General features: G+C 44.1%; 1 protein-coding gene across 1 annotated transcript in view; it reads left to right on the top strand.

Annotated features, from left to right (window-relative positions):
• The window catches only part of LAMB1 (laminin subunit beta 1), a 58,555-nt gene that overhangs the window by 39,348 nt on the left and 1,609 nt on the right, over positions 1-17,598 (top strand). Inside the window, exons 24-31 of the mRNA XM_028745771.2 lie at positions 4,990-5,359; positions 8,324-8,508; positions 8,850-9,091; positions 10,874-11,077; positions 11,521-11,665; positions 13,165-13,372; positions 13,610-13,751; positions 16,188-16,364. Coding sequence (XP_028601604.2) covers positions 4,990-5,359; positions 8,324-8,508; positions 8,850-9,091; positions 10,874-11,077; positions 11,521-11,665; positions 13,165-13,372; positions 13,610-13,751; positions 16,188-16,364 — 1,673 coding nt within the window. The remainder of the gene's footprint in view (positions 1-4,989; positions 5,360-8,323; positions 8,509-8,849; positions 9,092-10,873; positions 11,078-11,520; positions 11,666-13,164; positions 13,373-13,609; positions 13,752-16,187; positions 16,365-17,598) is intronic.

Below are 17,598 nucleotides of genomic sequence, written 5' to 3'. Positions count from 1 at the left end.
CATACATAGTTTAATTTTACTGACACTTCAGTTCAGACCTATGTCTAAGCCAATATATATACTACATAAGCCATCACCAACCTGATGTCCTCCAGATGTTTTGGACTACAACTCCCATAAGCCCCAGACAGCCAGATGTCTTTCCAGTGTGTTTTTTGTCCTCCATTGGGAAAATACGATGGACATATTTTTTTATATAAAAAAACCCTAATTATTTTGCATAAATTTCATAGACTACAAGATGTCTGTGTGCTACAGGGGCTGTCATATCTAAATGAGAAAAAAACCAAGGGGGATTTTGCACTTTGGTAGGTAAGATAAGAGACTTGCAATGTCTTCATCATGTTCTATGGAACTTGGTGTCCTAGAGATCCCGTACAATAAGAGTTTTCTAGCTACATACATTGTAATTGTGGAATGTATGAGATTTGGCTTCTGTACATTTCTTATTAGGATTGTCTACTCCAGGCATCCAGATGTGCTACCTAGGGATTTGCACTGACGTTGTTTTTTTTAAAAAAACATTCCTCTATTCCACATGTGTATTGTTCTAATCAAGTAATGGATGATCCAGCAACAGTTAGTGTTCCCAAGTGTGTCCATCACTAGGAAGTTAGCATGGGAATTTTCCAAGTACATGCTATCCTGATTTGATCCTCTGAAGAAGTTTCTGAGGAGTGTGGAATAGCTTCTCAGTGTTTATTCAAAAGTCAAAAATAAAAGCAAGAGAAAAATTGGGGGCCCTGAAGAACTGTAGCACACAGAAATTACCGTATTTTTCGCACCATAGGACGCACTTTTTCCCTCCTAAAAAGCAAGGGAAAATGTGTGTGCGTCCTATGGAGCGAATGCAGGCTTTCGCTGAAGCCTGGAGAGTGAGAGGGGTCGGTGCGCACCGACCCCTCTCGCTCTCCAGGCTTCAGGAAGCTATCCGCTAGCCGTGGGAGACCCAGCTCTCCCACGGCTAGCGGACCGCTGCGCTAATCCAGAAGCTTGGGGCGTGCGGAGCACAGCACGCCCCAAGCTTCTGGGTGCCGGCAAGGTCTCGCTAGCCCTGGGAGAGCCCCGCGACGTTGCGTGGCTCTCCCAGGGCTAGCGAAGCGCCGCGCTAATCCCGAAGCTTGGGGCGCGCGGAGCTCAGCGCGCCCCAAGCTTCTGGGTGCCGGCAAGGTCTCGCTAGCCCTGGGAGAGCCCCGCGACGTTGCGTGGCTCTCCCAGGGCTAGCGAAGCGCCGCGCTAATCCCGAAGCTTGGGGGGCGCGGAGCTCAGCGCGCCCCAAGCTTCTGGGTGCCGGCAAGGTCTCGCTAGCCCTGGGAGAGCCCCGCGACGTTGCGTGGCTCTCCCAGGGCTAGCGAAGCGCCGCGCTAATCCCGAAGCTTGGGGCTTCGGGATTAGCGCTCCGCTCAGCCTGCTTCCCGGAGCGCCGGGCGCCCTGAAAGCAGAGCTCCAGGCGCTTTGGGAACACATCCGCAGCATGGGGAGCCTTGCAGGAATTCCCCACAGGGCTCCCCACGCTGCGGATAGCAGCCTGCTGCCTGGCGGGTGGGGCGCCCTGAAGCAGAGCTCCCCGCCCGCCGGACAGACATCGGCCAGCCCCACAAGCTTGGGGGACAGCAGGGAGGCGCAGCGCCACTATCCCGCTGTTCCTCGACCTGGTTCGGTTTCCCTGACCTGCTTTTGGGGGGGAAATAAAGGGGAAAATTTTTTCCTTTATTTCCCCCCCAAAAAACTAGGTGCGTCCTATGGTCCGGTGCGTCCAATCGTGCGAAAAATACGGTAGGTAGGAAATAGGATTGCACTCGATTCACTGCTAGTCATATAGGACTCCTTTTTATTTATATATTTACTTATATTTTATTTATTACATTTATATACCACCTTCAAAGTAGGGTACATGGTTCTCCTCCTCCCCATTTCATCGTCACAGCAACCCTGTGAGGTAGGTCAGGCTAAGAGATGGTGACTGGCCCAAGGTCACTCCATGAGCTTTCATGGTTGATTGAGGATTCGAACCCCGGCCCAACACTCTAACCATTACACCAGGGAAATGTCATTGTTAGGTTCTTTAGGGGCACTGGATCATTTACAGAGCTCTGCACCAGGCTGATTGGTTATCTTGACAGATTTATTTTGACATATAAGCAGAAGAGGGATCAAATTATTTATCGCTTTTAATTCTTCTGTAGTTACCTGTTCATACATAGCACTAAATTATAGTTTATTCAACTACACACACACACACACACACACACACACACACACACACACACACGTATTAAAAGTTCTGTATTTTCCTCGTTACAACAGGAATTTGGACTTTTCGTATACCATAAATGAACATGCAATTTTGTGTTCTGTTTATTATATTCATAAAAATGCCTCTGAATCACCGGCATTTGAGGGGAAATCCCAATTTGTTCAAAGAAAAGATAAATATAAATGCCCATTCATTTCAGTGTGATCAGGATCGTGTGCTCAAAAACGAAACAAAAAAGAACTTGACATGCTAAAATGGATTGAATGTGTAATGTGATATTATCTTGGGATCTTCAAGAGAAGGGAGCCATATACTGGTGGGCTTCTGTTTTTGTTACACCCATGTAAGGAATCCGAATAATTCACCATTATCCAGATAGTCTAATTTCCCACAAATTAATAATAGTTTACTGGTGGTGGAAAGGGTTAAGTGCCTCCTTTCCCCTTCAATCTTCAAAGAGGAATGAGTTGCCGGAGGGGGTTTAAGAGGGGGTTTATGTTCCATTGCAATTCACTGTGGGAATGCTGAAGTCTCTTTGATGGAAATAAAACCCCTTGTGTTGGCTTATAATTCTGAGAACAAAAAGGCCATTTTGTTAAATTGCACCAACATAAGTTGAACAGCAGGACAACACATTTTTTTTGTATCCTATGTATTGAATTCCTCTTTACAAGAAAGCTGGTTTTGTTTATGGTAACTTGTTCTTTTAAAGGGTTTTTAAGAAACTTGGCCAAGAGATGTGAATATTTAAATAACAGTATGTGCCAAAGTATTAGCCCTTCCCTGTGGTACTCCCTTCCCTTTCTCATATATTCTTATGGGAAGTTTGAATATTTGTGGAAGAAACCTTGACAATAGACCACAACATCCAGACAATACCTTACAGGATTCCTGATTGATGGATCATTTGCATATGTTAAATTTGTGAAGCCTTTTTGAAGGATTTGGCATTTTCCTATGGGCTTTACATTGCTGGGAGTCAAACTCCTGTCATTTTGGATGTTGGCAGCATGTGCCTTTTTAAAATCATTTCATTTCATTTCACCTGTAGCTGTGATGGAAAGGATTCTCCCAACTGTCTCATCCCTTGTTAAAATGAAGGTATTCAACACTGGTAGCTTCTTTTTTTCTTTTCTTTTTAACATCATCATCAACCTTTTATTCGACCGTCAGTCAGAAAAAAGTACATTTGTCAATACACAGTTAAAACATCCAGGAAGATTTTAGAGCTTAGCCAACACTAAAATGGGCTAAACAGATAGCCCCATATCAATACAGTCAATTATAGTCTTGCGACGCTTAAAAGCTAAAAAAAGAAATTTGGCCACCAAGGAAGGTATAGCTCTAGTGACATTATTCAGCAAGTGTAAAACCTGGTTTTCTCCGGGTAGGAAGCTAAATTGACATAGGAGTGGGTCTATAAAATTTTTGTCTAAGCTCTGCATAAGAAGGACAAGTCAAGAGAATGTGTTCGGTGGACTCAACCACACCCATGGCACAATGACTGGTAGCTTCTAGTTTTCTTGTCCTGCCTGGCTGTTTGGGGTTATTGATTGTAAATTCTATTTCTGCTACACTAATAAGCGTGATCCAGAGCCATTCATATCCATGGGAGTTTTGTCATTGACCTTAGTCAGATGTAAAGTGCATTCATAGTGCAGACTGGTGGTCTTCAGACTGGTGGGACAGGATTTGCTAATGGGTCATGGGTTGATTTAAAGTGGGTCACAACAGCAGCCATACACCATACCATCATGCAAATATATTTCAGTAAATTCAGAAACATGGCTCCAAGGTCTGAAAAGCTTGCAGACTACTGGTTTTTAGACTATAGTACAAATACTTTTGATGAGAAATAAAACAGCTAAACTTAACTGGTAAAGGTAAAGGTACCCCTGCCCGTACGGGCCAGTCTTGACAGACTCTAGGGTTGTGCGCCCATCTCACTTAAGAGGCCGGGGGCCAGCGCTGTCCGCAGACACTTCCGGGTCACGTGGCCAGCGTGACATCGCTGCTCTGGCGAGCCAGAGCCGCACACGGAAACACCGTTTACCTTCCCGCTAGTAAGCGGTCCCTATTTATCTACTTGCACCCGGAGGTGCTTTCGAACTGCTAGGTTGGCAGGCGCTGGGACCGAACAACGGGAGCTCACCCCGCCGCGGGGATTCGAACCGCCGACCTTTCAATCGGCAAGCCCTAGGCGCTGAGGCTTTTACCCACAGCGCCACCCGCGTCCCTAACTTAACTAGTACTGCACTTTAAACCCTGTGGCTTATCTCTGACCCACGTGTGGGGAGCAGAAGCAAGAAAGGGAGGAGAATTGGGAGTGTCAGGAACAGGGAAGCACTCCCTTGTGTCAATTCACTAATTCACATTTAATTTGCACGCATTTCACTTCTATTCCAACCTTCCTCCAAGGAATTCAGGGCAGCAAACATGAGCCTCACAGCAACTTTCTGGAGCAGGACAGGCTAAGGTGTATGACAAGCTTCAGTAGGGACATTATGGTTGGATAGGGATTTGAATGCAGACCTCGCTGGCGTTAGCATGCACAGCTATGGAGTGTGATCTGGACATTGGCCCACCAAATAGATGGATAATCCCCAAGCTGCAGGAGTAGCAATTTTTCAGGAGAATTGGCACGGTTCTGTTCATTTGTAAAACCGCCGCCTTATTTGGTGGTTCCCCGCCCCTGGTTTGTGGTGTCTCCATTTATTTTTGTCTCTTTTCAGCTTGTGACTGTGATCAACGTGGCATCCAGACCCCACAATGCAACCGCACGACTGGGCAGTGCATCTGTAACGCAGGGGTTGAGGGAACCCGTTGCGATAAGTGCACCCGAGGCTACTCCGGCACCTTCCCAGACTGTGCACCATGTCACCAGTGTTTTGCTCTTTGGGATGTCATCATTAGTGAGCTGACTAACAGGACACAGAGATTCCTAGAAAGAGCGAAAGCCCTGAAAATCACAGGGCTCAGTGGTCCTTACCGGCAGACGCTCAGCTCTGTGGAGGAAAAACTGAATGAGATTAAAAGTATCATTGCTCAAAATCCTGCTGCCGAGCCTCTTAAGAACATTGGAAATCTATTTGAGGAAGCAGAGTAAGTGTGGCATAAAACACAAATAGTGTTCTTTTGCATTTGCTCAGACATGGGGGTGGGGATCTCATCATTCTGCAATTTTAATTAGACTTGTAAGCAGAAAGTAAAGAAAAAGAAGGTTGGAAGTGTGCCTTACAGTGATTATGGAAAAGTTGAAGGAAACTATGAAACTGCTTTTCAATTAACAAGGTGGCACACCTGTTCATTCCTTATCTTCTCCCTGAGTATAGGATAGAGACTTCCGTTAAAATGAAGGAATGTGGGATGAGAAATGATGTGCTTGAAATGTTCAGCCTCTAGCCAATTGCTCCTTCCTGTCCCTCCTTTCAGTCTAAGGAAGGGAAACTGCAAGACTGATTTGGTTTCTTGATACCACCAGTTGTTTTTGTAGCCTTAATGACAGTCGAGCAATTAAAGTAGCTTAACTGTATTAGGCAACTTAATTGGGTACAAATTAGGTAACTTAACTGTACCAACTTCTGTTAATGGATTATCATACAATCTTTTCAGGTTTTTTGTTTAACCTAACAGCTTGTGCCCTTTCCCCTGCAGAACTTGGTCCTGCATAAGAAAAACCAAAATACATTACCTGTTTTAGTACTTTGCACGCATTTGGCACCATTTCCCCTGGAGCGCTGTGCAATAATTTCCCCCCACTGCAGATGATAATTTAAGAATTAAGCGCTGTTGAACATGTTTAGACATAATTTATACCCACCCTGACTTGTACTTTTATCAGTTGCGAAGACCTGTTGTATATGGATGCCAAAAGAGAGGAACTGCAGTTTCAAAATCTCAGGCTTGGCAGACGACCACAGCACAATCTTGCCCAAGTGTTGTCTCGCAAGGGCTTTCAGTACCTTTTGTTTTCTGGCGCTGTTATTCTTCAGGTGGTGCCAAATTATAAGCAACTCCTGTATGGATTAGCCTGTGTGAATCAACTTTTCCCCAGTATTATCAGTGTGGTCTTGCTTTGGTTTACTCGCCTACCCTGTTTGTGAGTTTTGCTTGCCATAATATAGATCTTACTGCTGGATCTTCTTTATTTTTCAGTTATGCAGTTTTAAGGCACACACAGAGAAATTTCCCAAGAAAATATCCTGGAGAGTTAAAAATGCAAAAACAAAACAATTGCCATGCCCTAACAACTCCTTAATTCATATGCATCTTTGAAGAAAGAGTTCACTACATTCTCCCTTCCTTGCTAAACTGTTTTTGCATTTTTAAAGCTATAATAAGCAGCAGCATTTGAAGACTAGTTTTCTACATTCAGTTTTCATTTGCAGAACAAATCAATCTCAAACGATGCCTGATGGAGAGAAGTGTTCTTAATTCAGGGCCTAACTCTGACTACTTGCCCTTGTTGGTACCACCCTAGGAACAAAAGAAGTCATGCTAGATCAGGCCAGAGGGGCATCGAGTTCTAGTTCTCACAATGGCCAACCAGGTGCCTATGGGAAGACTGCAAGTAGGAATTGAGTTGAACAGCACTCTCCCCACCTGGTTCTACCGCAATTGGTATATGAAGGCATACTCCCTTGGCCACTGGAAGTACAGTATTTTTCGCTCTATAGAATGCACAAGACCATAGGACGCACCTTGTTTTAGAGGGGGAGAACAAGAAAAACAAATTCTCCCCCTCTCTGCTCAGTGCCCCTTCAGCAAAGCGGCAGGAGAAACGGAGCCCCTTCCATTTCTCCTCCCGCTTCGCTGAAGGGGCGCCGCGCAGCTCTCCCTCTCTGCTGAAGCCAGGAGAGTCTTGCTCTCCCGGCTTCAGCAAAAGGAACCCAAAGCCTTCGGAGTGCAGCGCGAGGTCCCGCCGTGCTCCAAAGGCTCCAGGCAGCTATCCCTGAAGCCTGGAGAACGAGAGGGGTCGGTGCGCACCGACCCCTCTCGCTTTCCAGGCTTCAGCGAAAGCAACGCGTAGCCTCCAGAGCGCGGAGGGAGTGCTCCCACTGCGCTTTGGAGGCTTTGCGTTGCTATCGCTGAAGCCAAGGAGCCTGCTTTCACTCCATAGGACGCACACACATTTCCCCTTAATTTTTGGAGGGGGAAAAAGTGTGCCCTATGGAGCGAAAAATACGGTATAATATAGCCATCATGTTGCCCTATCCTAAAAATTCCTACTGAGCTTTTGCACAAAACATTTTCCACAGGCATTTTCCACATGTGAGGGTTAGGGAAAGTGGGTCCTGTTCCCTTTGCTGTATGTGCATTTGGTGTAACTGAGGACTACAGAAGAACACAAATGCTGGGACAGTTGTTATAGTAGGGTTAAGGAGAATTCCCCCTTTTTAAAGCAGGATACCTTGCACAAATACATTAATATCTCATTTCATTTGTTCAGAGGTTGAGTCCATGCAGATAATGCACATGCCCAAGGACTGATTCTCTAGGCTTGGCGACTTCCCTCAAAATGTTGTTTGTGTTCATTATGATGAGTCCTACTTTGTGTTAAACGTGGAGGAAGTCTTCAGTACAGCCAGCTTCCATTTTGTCTCATATTTTACGGAATAAAATAATCTATTATGCATTGATCCTCCCACCCCTTAATCATAACTAGTTCGTCTGTGAAAAATAAATTAACAACCATTTGTTAACTATGTGGGATACAAAAGAAATTATGTATGGATTCTATGAGCCAATGCTATGACCTATGCAGTTGGCAAAGTTCAAGCACATTACAGCAGACTTCTGGAATCCAGATTGAGTTAAATCTCACACAAAACAGCTGTTCTCTGAGCTCTTTGCTGCTTTCTGCTTATAAAATGTGATTTTGTTTTTAAGCCACAAATTCTGATTAATGAGTATTTTGAGTAGGGAAGTTGTAACAAACTCATTAACCACATTCTTGGGGTGAAAAGGAAGGAATTAACCTATCATTTGGATTTATTTATATTTTAAATTCAAGGCCAGTAGGTTTTTGTTTTGTAACAATAAATGTTGGTTCTGTTTGGTTCACAGGAAGTTAACAGCAGATGTTACAGAAAAGATAGCTGAAGTAGAAGAAAAAGTATCCAAGGTGGCCTCTGAAAGCAATACCACAGACACTCAACTGAGCACCCTGGAGGCAGATGCAAAGAGCCTAGACAATGTTGTGAAAGAACTTGCAGAGCAACTAGAATTCATAAAAATATCTGATGTTCGAGGTCAGTGTCTGCATGCTTGTGTTTTGCTTTTAATATGAAGGAGAAAGGAATAAGTTTAATTGGGGGGGGGGGGTCCAACCAAAATTAAGTGCTTTGCATTATCATTTATTTCAGAGCAACAAAATTAAGTTTGTGCTTAATACGCCCAGTCAATTATATGTGCTTAACGATGGCTGTAGCATGCCTTTCATTTTCTTGGAAGAGCACGCAGAGATCTTGGGTCTGTTGGCTTCCAGGGCAATTACACCCAGTGTATTGTGTACATAGGGCTGCTTCTCATGTTACAATTTCAAATGAGGCCAGCCAGAATACTCAATAATCATCACATTGGATTTTTGCAGGAGCCTTGGACAGCATCACCCAGTATTTCCAGAGGTCCCTGGATGCTGAAAGGAGAGCCAATGCCTCAACTCTTCTTCCTGGTAGTGTAGTAGAGCAGTCAGCTGAGATGCGCCTAGAGGTGGAGAGCTTGATGAATGAGACTGAGGCCAGCTTCAAGGCTAAGCAAGAAGAGCAGTCACGCCTCTTGGATGAACTTGCAGGCAAGCTCCAAAGTCTGGATCTTGCAGAAGTGTCTGAGAAGGTAAAGTGCAGAGCCTTTGGGAAAAGGGCCAGTGACTGCAGGAAAGGGCCAGAGAATGGTCATAAAACAAGAAGAGCTAAAAGACAGGAGCAGCGTTGAATATGCTGCATGTAAATGGAAAAGTGTGAGAGCTGCAGTGGGCACATTGCAATGGACTACAGAGGCTAATGTGCTCTTTTACAGATACATTACAAATGAGGAACATATATAGAAAACTAAAGCCCTATTTAGGCAGTCACCTTCATGTATGGCGTAACAGGGAGAGAGGGGCTATTCTGTGTGGGGTGGTGGGCATGTCAAGTCCCTGATCCCATCCACCCATGTATTGGGTGCTGAAGTGTGGAAGGGGGCAATAAAATCCTTCCTGCATAACAAGAGAACATAAATGAGAAGAGGGTCTAACCGGGCAACCACTTTCTGGAACAAAAAAGAATGAGAATTCCACACCTTTGGACCATTCAGTAATGATTGGAACGAAGTTTAAAAAAGAAGGGACCAATGTTTTCCACAAGAAGGGAGTTTTGGGTTACAGCCACTGGCTTGAGAATATCTAATAAAAGTTCATTTTTTTCAGTTACTGGAAATTAGTAAGGACATAAGATGAGTCTGTTGGTTCAGGCCAATGACCCATCTAGGCCAGATCCTGTTCTCAGTGGCTGACCAGATGCATGTGCAAGTGGAACATGAGTGCAACAGCTGAAATCTGACCACCTGGTAATCAGAAGCACAATACCTCTATAACAATGGAGGTAGAACATGGCTATTATGGCTGCTAGCAATTGATAGCCTTGCCCTCCATGAATTTGCCTGATCCTCTTTTAAAGCCATCCAGTTTGAGGACCATCACTGCCTCCTGTGGTGCAAGTTCCACAGTTTAGCTGTGTGTTGAGTGAAGAAGTACTTTCTTTTATCTGTTCTGAATTTTCCAGTGTTCAGCTTCATTGGATTCTTTTACCCACTTTCTCCATGCTATGCAGAATTTCTTAAAATTCTCTAAACTCAAAAGTCCGAAGAAGCTGCAACCTTTCCTCATCGTCATTCCACCCCTTAATCATTTTGGTTTCCCTTTTCTGAACCATTTGGAACTCTACAATATCATTTTCTTGAGACTGTGCACTGTACCTGACAAGATAGCTAACCTAGGTAAATGGAGAGACACTTACTGCTCTGTCTAGCAACCTCACCCACCCACCCTGGTTTTAAGAAAATGCTAACCTTTCACTTTTGTTCATTCTTTCTTGGGGTTGCCCAGAGGCAACTGCTGTTGTCAACATTCTGCTGTCAGTTATAATTAAAAGTAACATACTGTATGCATAAGGTGGCTAATCACTTCCCTAAAGCAAACTAGTGTGGCCAAGGTACCGCTCTCCCAAGGTGGAATAATTTCATGCTAACCCCTTCTCCTTTTCAAATCGAGATAGCCATGAAAGAAAACTGCACATGCAAATCCTGGTTACCTGCGTCTCAAAGGTCAATACAAACACTGAGGGGGCATAATTATTCACTGCCCGAGCTGGAGCAATGCCCCTATGAGGAAAGGTCACCATGCTTGGGGCTTTTGTGTTTAGAAAAACAGGCCAGTATAGAAAGGAGCATCATAGAGAGTAGCAGGAGAATAAACATTTTCTAACAGCCTTTGTGTTCTCGATGGGGCTCTGGAAATTTGTCAAGCCGCAACTAATAGGATAGGGCTTTAGGGAGCTGGCTCGGAAATTTGTTTGGAAAGGTTGATAACCTCACCGCCACCCCACTCTTTCCTCTGTCTAATCCTGTCTGCTGCAGACGTGCGGAACTCCCCTCGGGGCTTCCTGTGCTGATTCAGAATGTGGTGGCCTGAGCTGCCGCACAGAAGATGGAAAAAGGAAATGTGGAGGACCAGGCTGTGATGGGTTGGTTACTGTGGCCCACAATACCTGGCAGAAGGCGATGGATTTCGACAGAGACATACTCAGCGCTTTGGCAGAAGTTGAACAGCTCTCCAGAATGGTGATTTTATTATTGACTGTTGTTTTTAAAAGGTAGATCAACCAGAATGAATTTTAGAAGAGTAATAAAAAGCTTAATCAGCAGATTGGGCAAGTCTGGACAATTGCAAACAAAACTTCTCCCCAAAATAATTGGTTCTTTACAGTTTGCATGATCCTGCTAAGTACTCATAGGAATCTCTATTTAAGCCAGACTTTCTTCTTTAATAAGAAGAAGGTCTGGCTTAAATAGAGATTCCTATGAGTACTACACATAGCATCTTGGGCTGTTTAAAATATTGTTGTGTTTACATCAATTTAAGAGTGTTCTCTGACTTTTATGACAGTCGCTCTCACACAGCTTCAATGCTGACGAATTGCTTTCTCAATGTCTCTTCTTTTTATCCCTGAGCCTTTTTAAAGATGGTCAGAAATAGAAAATAATGGCCCATTTATTTCACTTAGGTCTCAGAGGCAAAACAGAGAGCAGACGAAGCAAAACAGAATGCACAAGAGGTTCTCCTAAAAACCAACGCCACCAAAGAGCAAGTGGACCGGAGCAACAAGGATCTGCGGAATCTTATTAAGCAAATCAGGGAATTTCTGATGAGTAAGTCTTGTTTTAATATGGTTAGCCTGCTGTTTTGGGACTGTTGTGAATAAGCGCTTCCTCTTCTTAACCTAGTATTTTAATTATGCACATTTATTCAATTGCATGTACTTATATGAGACATTCCAAAGTCATGCGTAAACAAAAGGGTTTTCACTTTGTGCCTAGATTAAATCATTGCAACAGTTTTCTGGGGGGAATCCCATAGTATCTTTCCCATTCAAGCACCTCTCTCTTCCTTGGGACCATGTCCTCCTTTCCTAAGTTCCCATGCCTCCCTGTTGCTGCTGGACAGGCAGACCAAGCCTGCTTTGGGTGTGTTTCTACTTCCTTCATTTATGTCTCTCCTGCCTGTTCTAGCCAATAGCTTTATGACTGCCCCATCCAATTCTGGCATCAGGGCAGCTCAGCTAATCACTGGTAGTGACTTCACTTCTCCCACTCCAACCCTTACTGTGTTACCATACAAAAGTGTACTGATGATTTGAACATCCTCTGAAGGCAGGAAACTGCGATGGGGCAACGCGAAGAACTGTTTTTCCTCACATTCCACGATCAGTACACTTAGTGCTGAAGTGACTTTATTCATGGTACTTTGTGCGCTGAGAACCTGGATCAAAGTATTTGGGTTTATCTAGGAGGAAAGTAGTTTGCAGAGAACAGATATAAATCCACCCACAAAGATTTAACTAGTGGCAACAAAGAGCAGTAAGATCATTATTCTTTGAAGAAGTTGGAATATGCTGCTCCCTTTTAACAGCATCCAAGATTGCTGGCCCACAACATGTGGAACAGCTTATATAACTGCTTCAGCTCATCACACCAGCCTGATTAACTGCCTAGCATCACTCCTGTACAGGCAAAAAAATGGCTATGCAACACGATAGACGTTCACTTTTAGTGGAGATATATATATATATATATATATATATATATATATGCATGCAGAAACAGGATTTTTATCTGCTCCATGCCGTGTTGCATGCACATACACTCTCTCTCTTGACTTCTTCATCCATATAAGTCATAGAATGCACGAGCACCTTTTGTTATATAAGCTACAATGCTATATCAATTGATCAGAAATTGAAGTAAGTTGAATGCAGGATGGAATGACCTGCATAATTTTAACTCTCCATATTACTCAAAAGTAATTTTGTCAATGACAGAAAGTTCATTACATTTGCTATGATACATTATTGATCAAAATCCACCACATGCCTGAGGCCATCATTTATTTTTGATGTTACTTCCATCTGCCATTGCCCTTTGGCAAGAATTCCTTCCCAATACTCAACTGCCTGATCAGATGCGAGATTCTTAAGACGTCTTAGAAATTCATCAAAGCTAAAGCACTTCTAAAGAGTGTGGACTTTTATACCTTTTTTTATGATAAAAAAGTGCCACCTGGATCCTGTTTTTTCTTGGCTTTATAGGAAAAAAACCATGATGAGGAAGGGAGCCATCTCACTCACTGTTTCTGTTTACCATTTCAACAGAAGACAGTGCTGATCTGGACAGCATTGAGGCAGTTGCTAACGAAGTGCTCAACATGGAGATGCCCAGCACACCTGAGCAGTTGCAAACACTTGCAGATAATATTCGTGAACGGGTGGAGAGCCTTTCGGATGTCGAGACTGTCCTACAGCAGAGTGCCGGAGACATAGCAAGGGCAAAAACGCTGTTAGATGAAGCTAAAAAAGCCAGGTACCAATTTTTTTACTCCCCCTTGCTCTGAAACAGGCTGTCTTTTTTTACCTTTCAGCAGAATCCTAGGAGACTATATTTGTGCCCTGAAAAGCGTTCAGTATTTAATAAGTATGTTGAGAAACTGGGAGTAAGTTTAGCCTGCTGCATATTCTTTGAAAAGGCCAACCCAAAAGAATCCTTTTTAAGGAGAGCCTGTTTAACACAGTCCTTTTGTAATTAATTTCCATTCCACAGTAAAAGTGCAACAGATGTCAAAGTCACTGCAGACATGGTGAAAGAAGCTCTGGAAGAAGCCGAAAAAGCCCAAGATGCAGCTGAAAAGGCCATCAAACTAGCAGATGAAGACATACAAGGAACACAAGACCTACTTACCTCTGTGAGTTTCAGTCACCTAAATCTGCTTTTGGAAGCAGAGTTATGGCCATGTATGTTCTCGTGCTGTTTTACTTTTGTACAGGATACACAATAATCTTATCTTCTGGTTCATTCTATTATCACCTAATACTATCTGTTCCTTAAATCAGTGTTTCAATATAGCTAGGCTTTGTCTAGAAAAGTACAGAAACCGAGAAAACAAAAACAGCAGGTGGTTGATGGCTGATTTGGGGTGGGATGGACAAGAAGCAGAAAATCCGTTCACCACCCTTTGTACAAAAGCAGTGGAGGTAGAATGGAAGAAAGCCTTTGTTGCTAATGTACTGTTACATGCTCAGTCAGATACGGTGCCACAAACATTAATCACTTGCATCCAGGTTGTTTGTCTTGCTGCCTCGATAATCTCATCTACCTTTTATACCATGGTAGAGGAAATGCAAAGGTGGTCAGAAGGGATTCCAAGGGGCTCCTGTGTCAGTGATCTGTGTTGGCAGTCGGGTCCAGAGACAGAAAAGGCAAATGATAGGAAAGAAATCAGTGAAAAACTCTGGCAACCAATTTACCACATTGGTTGAACCATTATGACTAGCCCATCTGCACCCTGAATTAAGATTGCAATTCAGCTTTTTACCCCGTATGATGATGGTCTCAACATAGCAAGCAAACTTTCAATACTCCCCTTATATCAGGTTGTACATCACAGCTGTTGGTTTAGGCAGGGAGTTGCTGGAAATGTTAGGGATGTGGGTGGCACTGTGGGTTAAACCACAGAGCCTAGGGCTTGCCGATCAGAAGGTCGGCAATTTGAATCCCCGTGACGGGGTGAGCTCCCGTGGCTCGGTCCCTGCTCCTGCCAACCTAGCAGTTTGAAAGCACATCAAAGTGCAAGTAGATAAATAGGTACCGCTCCGGCGGGAAGGTAAACGGCGTTTCCGTGCGCTGCTCTGGTTCGCCAGAAACAGCTTAGTCATACTGGCCACATGGCCCGGAAGCTGTACGCCGGCTCCCTCGGCCAGTAAAGCGAGATGAGCGCTGCAACCCCAGAGTCATCTGCGACTGGACCTAATGGTCAGGGGTCCCTTTACCTTTTGCTGGAAATAGGGCATTTTTTAAACCATGACAGCAGCAAAACAACTCTCCGCCCCTTAAATTACACTGCTGAAATAAAGAAAGCTTGGGTAACAGAGAGTGGATTTTTGTCTGGAAGGATTGGTGAGCTGTAGTCTCAAACATTTTTAATTCTTAGTGTGCCTTTTGCCCCAGGCTGATTGAGATACCTTGGCCTTATAGTAAAATAAAAACTGTAGCTCCTGCAAGCGTGGTCCCTGCCCTGCCTAGATGGCAATTGCACTTAGGCCTATCTTGGTACTACTTCTTTCATCCAGCTAGGCCAGAGCTTTCCAAACTTTTCATGTTGGTGAGACACTTTTTCGACATGCATCACTTCTCGACATAGTAATTCAGTTTTACTAGGAAACACAAGCTTAAACTAACCCCTTTCCAGTCCCGGGAGGAGCGTTAATGCGACACACCTACACACTGCAGCCGACGCACTAATGTGTTGTGACACAGAGTTTGGAAAGCTCTGAACTAGATAGACCTTGGTGATATATGGCAGATTGGTAGCCATGCCCTTGCTCAAATCATAGGATCTCTCTTTTTTCCTTAGTAAGCTGGATTTAGCAATTTACTACAGAATTTGATTTGGGACACTGTTAACAGGCAGCAAAGCTACCATCTACACTCCCTTCCCCTGAAACCCCTCCTTCCTCCAATTGTTTTGCTCACAATTCAGTGCACCAAAAGGTAGCACAGCAACTTAACTCAATAGGGTTTAAGCATCTAACTGTAGTTAGTTCAAAGACTGTAATGGAGGGGGTCACAGCTCAACAGTAGAGCATCTGCTTTGCATGCAGATGATCCCAACTTCTATTCCCCAGCAGTGTCTCATGGAAGTGTACTGTTCAGAACAGGCATAGGCAAACTCAGCCCTCCATATGTTTTGGGACTACAACTCCCATCATCCCTGACCACTAGTCCTGTTAGCTAGGGATTATGGGAGTTGTAGTCCCAAAACATCTGGAGGGCCGAGTTTGCCTAAGCCTGGTATAGAACAACAAAATAATTATTGGACAGGGTACCCTTGTCTTCCATTACTAATCCCTCATTTTTGCAAGACCACAACCACCTCTTCCCACTGGGCCGGAGAAAAACTATCAGCTGTATAGCAGCAACATCCCAGGTCAGTGGAAAGGAAGGGAAGGCAAGTGTCACCTCATGCAGTTGATGAAAGCTGGGGAAACGAAGAGAGAAAGCATAAGCCTGCCACAACACAGAGACTTAACGTTTGGAAAACTTTGTAAGCTGAAAAGTATGTCGTTAAAGTACTGTGGTTTGGGAAGCAATTTGTGCATCATGTTCTCATTTGCAATGCTAGATTGAATCTGAAACTGCAGCTTCGGAAGAAACTCTGAACAACGCCACTCTGCGCATTGCTGAGCTAGAGAAGAACGTGGAAGTGCTTCGACAAAAGACTGCTACAAACATAGAGGACATTAGAGCAGCCGAAGAAACTGTTGCGACTGTGAATCAAAGTACCACAGATATCAAAAGAGTAAGGCTCTCCATTTGAAATTACTTTCTTTGTTCTCAAGAAACAAAGGCATTTTCTTAGGTACCAGCTTGTGTTGTCTGGTTTGCCCTCGAATTTGTAAGTAAAATCAGGCCTGGCCAAAGATACTATCAAAGCAGTTTGGCCATAACACAATGCAAACCATCAGACTGTAAAAAGCATGTGCCATTTTAACTGTTGTGTGAAGTGCATCTCACTATCCCGTGGAACTGAATAAGGTTTTCTTGAGGCAGGCATCTGACATTCCATTTTCAGTGGTGGTTAAAAGTGCTCCACATCTTGAGAGCACACATAACTTTATGCAGCGGTGAGCTATGGATTCTTGCTTGCATGGCTATTGGGACTGTGTAATTCCTGGGGCAGGAAGCTAGCTAAACCAGGCACAACTCAGTGAGACCTCTAACTAAGATGGCTGGAAGCCACATCTAGTTACATGCTTCACCTCAAGAGCACAGCAAGAACAGCAAAGAATTGTTCCTGTTACGAAGGCTCCAGATTTTCTGGCCATGTGTATGGGTGATGTAAGACAGTAGTAAAGAAGCTTCACTTAGTAGGCTTAATTAGGCCCACTACGCCTCACTATTTGACTGAAGCCATGCCCACTGTTCAGCACCTTACTTTCTGTAACATCAGGGTCAGAACTGTGCAGTCACTGGTACCAATCGTATTCAGCACTTTTCTGATGCCCTGCGGCAACAAAGTAAGGTACTGAATTTGAAAAAGGCATTGAATTAGAGCTGCAGAGAAAGTACTGGAACCGTGGAGTACGCTCTCGATCCTTCATTTTAAGTTGTACCACTTGATAAGCCACCCACCTGTCAAAGTTGACTCTGGAGGTTGGGCAGAGCCACCGCCCCTCCCCATTTTGGATCTGAGGCAAAGCACTATATGGTGTTCCCCTTTTCCGTCAAGGAAGAGGTGGTAATGAAGATCTACATCAGGAACAAGGGAATAGAGAATGGCAGGATCTTCTGCCACTGTGGATCCTGATGTCTGAGGCTGTCACCTCACCTTGCCTCATGGGGGGCTGGGCCTGAGGATGGGGCAGTTCTGGATCAGTCTCACCTGCTGGATCCAGCACCAATGTAATGCAATGGCTTATGAAAACACCTGCTTGCAGGATTGGATAGTAGTTTATTTCTATTTAAAAACAGCTCTGGCAAGCCTTGTCTGTTGAAGGAAGTCTTGGTCCATTCTTAAAACTGGAAGTCAACTG

The sequence above is a fragment of the Podarcis muralis genome, chromosome 10 (assembly GCF_964188315.1).
Source record: "Podarcis muralis chromosome 10, rPodMur119.hap1.1, whole genome shotgun sequence".
Classification (NCBI taxonomy): Eukaryota; Metazoa; Chordata; class Lepidosauria; order Squamata; family Lacertidae; genus Podarcis; species Podarcis muralis.
The sequence above is the reverse complement of the archived record's forward strand: the minus strand, read 5'-3'. Positions and strand labels throughout refer to the sequence as shown.